This window comes from Rutidosis leptorrhynchoides, chromosome 10 (assembly GCF_046630445.1).
Source record: "Rutidosis leptorrhynchoides isolate AG116_Rl617_1_P2 chromosome 10, CSIRO_AGI_Rlap_v1, whole genome shotgun sequence".
Lineage (NCBI taxonomy): Eukaryota > Viridiplantae > Streptophyta > Magnoliopsida > Asterales > Asteraceae > Rutidosis > Rutidosis leptorrhynchoides.
This window is the reverse complement of record NC_092342.1, coordinates 25482055-25490000: the sequence shown is the minus strand read 5'-3', so window position 1 is coordinate 25490000 and position 7946 is coordinate 25482055. Positions and strand designations below refer to the sequence as shown.

The 7946-nt window shown below is 32.7% G+C and overlaps 2 protein-coding genes across 2 annotated transcripts; one reads left to right on the top strand and one right to left on the bottom strand.

Moving 5' to 3' along the window:
- Window positions 1-529: 529 nt before the first annotated feature.
- Window positions 530-2409, top strand: LOC139871798 (probable pectate lyase 8). Its single transcript, XM_071859531.1, has 4 exons — window positions 530-1017; window positions 1105-1208; window positions 1635-1773; window positions 1878-2409. Exons 1-4 carry the CDS (start codon window positions 658-660, stop codon window positions 2094-2096), a joined length of 822 nt encoding a protein of 273 aa, XP_071715632.1. The 5' UTR covers window positions 530-657; the 3' UTR covers window positions 2097-2409.
- A 241-nt stretch (window positions 2410-2650) lies between these two features.
- On the bottom strand, window positions 2651-3899 carry LOC139873586 (uncharacterized). The gene is made up of 3 exons (XM_071861525.1): window positions 3813-3899; window positions 3600-3704; window positions 2651-2925 (listed from the first exon to the last, which is right to left on the bottom strand). Exons 1-3 carry the CDS (start codon window positions 3897-3899, stop codon window positions 2767-2769), a joined length of 351 nt encoding a protein of 116 aa, XP_071717626.1. The 3' UTR covers window positions 2651-2766.
- Between the last annotated feature and the right edge of the window lie 4047 nt (window positions 3900-7946).

Genomic DNA, 7946 nt, shown 5'->3' with positions numbered 1-7946 from the left:
AAAAATAAAAAAATAAAAAACACAAATGATCGTCATATACCACTCGTTCTAAATGTGATTATCTGATTATTTAGAGTACTCAATTATATATCAATATATCAATAGATTATTGCCCTTACTTCTATTCATATTGTCTAGGATTGTCTTTTTACATATAATGATTTTTTGATTGGTGATGTCTCTATTTCTAGTTAGTTGTCTCTCTAGGATTCTCTCTAGTTTTTTGCCCTAATTTCCTCCGTTCCACCGACGGAAATGACAATTCCATCACCGACTATCGCGAATCATGTTTCTTATTTTGGTTTGAATCAGCTGTGCTGGTTTCATTCAAATCGTGTATGATAAATTTCTAATATTTAATAAAAAAAATGCAGGACAATAAGAAACAGTACAGAAAGAAGAAACTTGGGCTTTTTGTCGTGTGGCACTGGGAACCCAATTGATGACTGTTGGAGATGTGACCGAAACTGGCAACGCAACCGAAAACGCTTGGCAGACTGTGCTATCGGATTTGGCCGTAACGCTATTGGTGGTCGTGATGGACGTTACTATGTCGTAACTGACCCAAACGATGATGACCCGGTCAACCCAAGGCCCGGAACTTTAAGACATGCTGTCATTCAAGAGCAACCTTTATGGATCATTTTCAAAAGGGACATGGTTATTAAACTAAAACAAGAACTAATAATGAATAGTTTTAAAACAATCGATGCTCGTGGTACCAATGTACATATTGCGAATGGAGCATGTATTACGATTCAATATGTTACGAATGTGATTATACATGGTTTGAATATTCATGATTGTAAACCAACTGGGAATGCAATGGTTAGAAGCTCGCCATCTCATTATGGATGGAGAACAATGGCAGATGGTGATGGGATTTCTATATTTGGTTCGAGTCATATTTGGGTTGATCATAACTCGTTATCAAATTGTGCTGATGGGCTTATTGATGCTATTATGGGATCAACTGCTATTACTATTTCTAACAATTTCTTCACTCATCACAATGAGGTAGAATTTCAACTCCTAAATTTCAACTACAAATAGTTGTACAGTTACGACATGTTTTGATTCTAATGTATTATGTTCGATGAACAGGTTATGTTGTTGGGTCACAGTGATACTTACGCCCGTGACAAGATTATGCAAGTGACCATTGCATACAACCATTTCGGGGAGGGACTTGTTCAAAGAATGCCAAGGTATGTTAGTGTAACCTTTTTAATAATTAGCTAAACATTTATATTTTTTAATGGTGGCAAAATAGGCGGGTTGGGTAATAGTCTGATATCTTTTGGAAATGGTCAAAACGGGTCGGGTATAATTTAGTTGACCCAAAACACTTTTTAAGAGAAATGATTCAGAATGTTGTTAGATAAGGTTTTCCCCGTTCAGGCTACTCCAGAAAATGAATCTTTCAGTCAGAAGGTTGTGTGCACTATAATGACACTTCGGACTAGTGCCGACTGTCTTTTATATATTCTTAACGCTGATATAATAAAAACCCTAATATATCTACCCGTTCAATGTAAATTGGTCGAACTTTCCACCTCTAATTTGTTTCCCTTATCCCGAAACAAGACTAAAACTTAATACTACATATGTAACGAACAGTTTCATATTTGCAGGTGTAGGCACGGGTACTTTCACGTTGTAAATAACGACTACACACACTGGGAAATGTATGCTATAGGTGGCAGTGCTGATCCTACCATTAACAGCCAAGGAAACAGATACCTCGCCCCTGTTAATCCTAATGCTAAAGAGGTAACTAACATTAAGAAAAAAAACAGAAATCATTTTCAAATCTTCACAAACAAACTGAGTTTTAACTTAAGCCTAATTATCATTCAAAATAATGTCATAAACAGGTGACCCATAGAGTGATAACACAAGGAAGATGGAGGCATTGGAACTGGAGATCAGAAGGAGACCTTATGTTAAACGGAGCGTTCTTCACACCATCTGGAACTGGTGCAGGAGCCAATTATGCCCGTGCGTCGAGTCTAAGTGCTAAACCATCATCAATTGTGTCCTCACTTACTTCAGGATCTGGTGCACTTGTTTGTCGACGTGGCAGCCAGTGTTGATAATTAAAAAATAATAAAGAGTAAATTTATCTCTCATCACTATAATTTTTGGAAAATATTTTTTCCTGTGTTTGAACGAATTACGTGAGAAGTGTACATTTTTCGGTACCTCGTTCACACTTTATTGCCACATTGGAGCGGATATCAAGTCATCGAAGAACATAGGCTTGTTATAGAGGATGAAATTTGAGCATTCTCTTGCTATGTAATTACTGTTTGGTGGAGTTAAGTTAAGATTAAACCAGTTTCTTCTTCTTATATATTGTAAATTTCTGTTATTGTTTACATAATATTCTCTTGAATGAACTAGCTATAGAGAGTGTAACAGCATTTAAGTGTGTTTAGCTATTCATGTTCTGTAATCTTATAATTACTCATGTTATGTTCTCTTTTAAAAAAGGAAAAAAAAAAAAAAAAAAAAAAAAAAAAAAACTCAACTTATTTAACTGAACATATCTACTTTACCTTAAAAAATTTATCCCAAAAAAAAAAAAAAAACTATATTGCCCATCATATGTCACAACTTTAGGCAGGCATATGAACACCTGATTAAAGATCAAACTATTATAAATCTGCCACGGGTCAACAAGTTTTGACAACGTATAACATTTGTTTAAGAAACTGTTACCTCCAAACTATGAATGGATTGATGGATTTACAAAATTTACTTTTATTTGTACTTTTCCATAATTCTTCTTGCTTCTTCAAGGGACTCCTCATCGGTTGAAGTGGTAGTGCTGTTGCTTGAGTCGGTGGTGCTTCCGCCTCCTTTAGGGCCTTCATCTTTGTTCAACGCGATAAATGCAGAGTAAATTAGTCCCATTGTGGCCTGTTCCATATATATTAAAATATTATTTGCATTCTTAATAATACTAGTAAAAGAAAGAGTTTAGTTATATTGTACAAGAATATTCGCAATGACTCTTTATTCTAGTGTGTACCCATTTGGTAAATGCAAAAAAGAACTTATCAATGGGTCTGGATTATATGCTATCTTGATCGGGTCAAAGGGGGTGAAACGGTGAAATTCACTTATTGAATACTTTAAATGCATACAACTCCTAAAGTGCATTAAGGGCATGTTTACTTACCACTTAATGGTCTGTTTCTGTACAGCTCTTAATTCAGTAAGTAGAATTGATGTTTCTTTGTCACTTATTCTGCCACTTAATCTGAAAATTGGTCTGTTTCCAGGAGACATGGAATCAGACACCCCTCCAGAAGTGGCAAATGAAAACAGAGGCAAATTCAGAAAAGAAGTAAACAACCCTACTATTGTAATAGAAGCATAAATGTTTGGTAACTATAATTAATGTATTTATAGATTATAATTTGATAAAATTTTGCAAAACGACTATAAGTTTAATTTGCTTCAACCCGACCTTGCTATGGCCCGTTATTTAACCCGACGACTGGCCCATCTTGCCACATCTAGTCATTGTGCATCTTAATATCATGTAATTTAAGAAACTAAGTTTACCGAATCTATGGGTGGAGATATACCAGAACAAAGAAAACTGTAGATAGAAGTGACTTCAGTAGAAAAAGTGCAACGGTCGCCCCAATCAGACCCACGGATATACGAGCAATTGGTCTTGGTATAGACTCCTAAAATACATTAACCAAAATAGATGAATATTTATTTTAGGAAATGGAAATTGAATAAGAAAACGAGTTCATCGCAATAGTCGAACATAACGAGAGTGAATAACTTACTGGCACTAAGCTAGCACCTGCTTCAATTCCATCCTTTCCAACCTTATATACTGTTTGAACTACTATATCAAAACAACGTAATGACATAAAGTTTAGCACGTAGCCGAAAGATCAAATGAAACACATACTACTCCATTTGTCCAAAAAACACGAAACAATGTACTCTATAGATGCATAACAGGACTAAAATGCCATATGAACATGAAAAACTGGAACAATATTCTTACGTATAGTGTGAGTAAAACTTGTAGACAAATAGCCCAAAGCCCTAGGTAATACTGTAACTGATTTTCATACAGTTAAACTTTACAAATTCATATAATTCAGGTCATTTGATTTATACAAAAATTAGGATTCCGGTATTGAACGGAACAAATACATCACAAAAATTAACAACTATCAATTATCCTAAAGTAAAAAATTATGACAAGAGAATTGATTCATTATAATGAAATTGAATTAATGAAATACCTTTAAAGAAATTAGATTGAGCAGCGTGGATTCGAGACTTGAACTTTTTAACATGAACAATTGGAGTAATGGTATGCTTCTTTAACTTCAGAATCGATTCGCTTGCTGATTTCGAGTTGAAAGCTAGGGCTTGAAATTTGTAACTGTATGATTTTGATGAATAACTAATGGGAGTATATAAACTATGAAGATTGACCATAGAAGCCATATAAAATTTGTGACAATAGTCGCAGCAGTATTATATCTATCTTCTTATTTTTTTTATATTATTTATAAAATTATTTTTCTTAACAGAATATGTTGCGGAGTATATTGAAATCAGAATCACATATTCCTTAATCCTCTCTGTGTTTTGGAAGGGAGGTGTTTTGGAAGGGACATGGGTATATAGATGGGCTTAACTATTGGGCTTTAGTTTATAACTGGTTTAAATGTTGGGCCTAAACTTGCCCATAATCAACATAAGCAATTATGTTTATGTTTCGCTCAAGTCTTTACTTATTTGCCCAGGTTTTCTATTCTCTCTCTTTTTTTGAACGGCGATATCGACATCGAATGCTCTCATTTGTCACTCACACACGCATTAGGAGAAAACGAAATTCGCGACGATTTTGGTAGTACCATCGAAGGTTGAAAAAACACAGAGACCTTCTCGAATCGAATTGATGTTGGCAGTACCATTCTCTCGCTTTTCATCATATATTTCCCTGAAACACCACTCAGTTTGAATGTTTCAGGCTCACAATTTGGTTTTGTCTTAGGCACACGGTCTATATCTCGGAAAGATTGATTCGATGGATTTGTATCCTTATTTAGTGAATCCATTCATCCCTTAACTTGTTTTGTCTGTGAGGAGTTCTTCCTCTTGAGGTTTCAGACAGAGTTGGCTCTTCGTGAGTAGGTTCTATTTGTCATGTGCTTTTAGGTGCTGGTTTTTGGTTGTTTGATCGTGTTCACCCTTATATTTTGTGTAGGTGTTTGATATGACGAACAATTGGAGTTTTCATAAATCCTTGAAGTTTTAGGCTGACTAGGGTTCATCAGAATGTCATAAGGAGAGGCGTCTTACATTCATATTTTTTTTAAAATACGACTAGATTCAATTAATAATCCAAGTTGGCAATTTAATTAGATTGTATGGTCTGTTCATACAAACTTGTGAGTTTTATCACTTGTAACCAATTAGATCGTTAGATTTATTATATTTAATTAATTTATGTTTTTCCCAAAAAATATATCAAAAGATGAAAATTTTGTAAATTTTCTATAAGAGTTTGAACTCTCAATATTCTATAAAAACACTCTTACATCTTTTTAAAGTTAACAACAAAAAAAGTAATGAACACACGGTTTACTTTGATTCATCGTATTAAGATGCATTAACTCTAAGTTCTTTTATAGAACAATATTGATCGGCAACTACCATATTTTATCTTTATTTCCGCTGCATAACGTAGAGTTCGAGTTTAGCGGATGACGCCAAAGGATCAATTCAAAAATGACTTGGGTTCAACTTGTGTGAGGAACCACCTCTTTACAATGCGAAGAACGTATCTAATTCATTTGAGACTAACTCGCCAAGGGTAGTAAAAAGACGATTCAAGTACTTATCTAATATAAGGAGAGGGAGTCTTGGAGATGAGAGAATATGAGGTCTCAAATCGACATTTGTGTTGTGTGAGAGGAGAAAGGAAGATGTTCTAGTCACATCTTTCGTTTCTTTAAAAACTTAAATTAGGTTATGTCTTTCGCTCTTTCCTTCCCAACTTCGGCTATTTTACAAAATTATGCATTAATAACCTATCAATGTACATTTTCATTGGATATATCTAAATGAATGAAAGATTTATCATAATCCTTATAATATTCTTCACTTTATTTGAAAGTCATCGGCAGAGAATCAAGTTCACATGAAGTATAGTACATGGCCATACCTATGTCATAAATGACTAAAGTTTGAGCATCTTTTATAGTAAATGATTCCAAACACACATCACATGGTCTTTTAGCCTTGGTTTTTGTTATGTTGACTTAAATAATCATCAAATGCACCTTTAACTTCAAGTTTAGGATGCTTCCCTTTTTTTCGATTGATTTAACTACATCTTATTGGATATAAGAGCGTGGTTTGTTTACAACATGCACTTATTGATTTGTAATACCATATACAATAATTGTTATGTATACGAGTACTTTTCTTGTTTATTATTGTAATGTGATCTTTGGAAACCAAATTGTACTATTCGTTGCCAACAAATTATTCGTTAAATCTAATTAACGAAAACTTGACAGAAGAGAACTTCTATCTAGTCGCTATTCCTTACAATGCAATGACACAGCTTCTACACATGTTAGCAGCGACATTCTTATTTTCTAAATCTCTTTAAAAAACATTTTTTGGTTCTAATTTATGTATTGATAATAGAGGCCTTTCTAGTCTTTTAGTCGTTGCCCAGTCATCTAATATTTTGGATTGTTATTTAGAGAAAAATATTATAATTTTGGGATAAACGAAAATAAAAAGATGTACAATTTTTTTAAGACGGAATGAGCATCTAATATTAAGATTCACAATATGAATGCAAATACGTTCATTATATGAGCTGTTTATGCATATTGAGTCAAATAGTTAATTTTTAAAAAAATAATATGGTACCATATATATATACTATTGTTCCCATATTTAAGTACGAAAGTATACGAGTATGATATTGAAAATGTTTTTCTGTATATCCAAACATATGTTCAATTAATAAATTTATATGAGAACTAATTACCGTAATTTACAAAGCATAAGAATTCATAACCATTAATTTGTTTACACGATATTATTGTAGTTAACAAAAATATATAAATAAATAAATACATTCAAATAAATATGATATTTTTAGCTTGAAAACGAAGGTATCCATTTTGGACTACAAAGAGACAATCCCTACAATAATGTAGGCTAATGCTAATACCTTTAAAATATTACTAACATATACGAGTATATAAATATAAATTAGTACTCCGTATTTGTATAAGTCAACATAGCATTTTGATTATGCATTTGTCAATTCCTGTTAAAGATATATACTCTCCATATTTTCCATTTTCTTCCTCTAGCTTTTAACAAAAGTTATCAAACGTATCTACTATCGATAAAAAAAAAACAAAACAAAACAAACAAAAAAAAAAAAAAAACACCCTCCATATTTTACCAAATGTGACAACTATTAGCAACAAAAAATAATGGATTTGCATTGTTTATAACAATTACATTTTGTAAACTGGTATTGTCCTTAATTACATTTTAGTTTTCGTTTAACAACAAAAAAATATTGAAAGCATATATAGGGAGTATGGAACTAGCAAAAAGTTACAAAGAGAGTAAGAGTTCAAAGAAATAATCAAGCTTTATTAAAGTTCTAAAAAATGTAACGAAAATATTTTTTCTAGAATAATAAATAATCTATCTATCTATATATCTATCTATTAATCTATTAATCTATCTGTCAATAAATTAATCTATATATCTATCTATATATCTATCTGTTATCTTTTGAGTTGTGTTGTCCTTTTTAAGGCTCGGGTTTAGATAGCATATCGTGTTGTCTAGCTTACCTTTGTTTTCTGTCTTCGAACCCTTTTTGGGTAGTTCTCTTGTATTCTTTCTCTCTT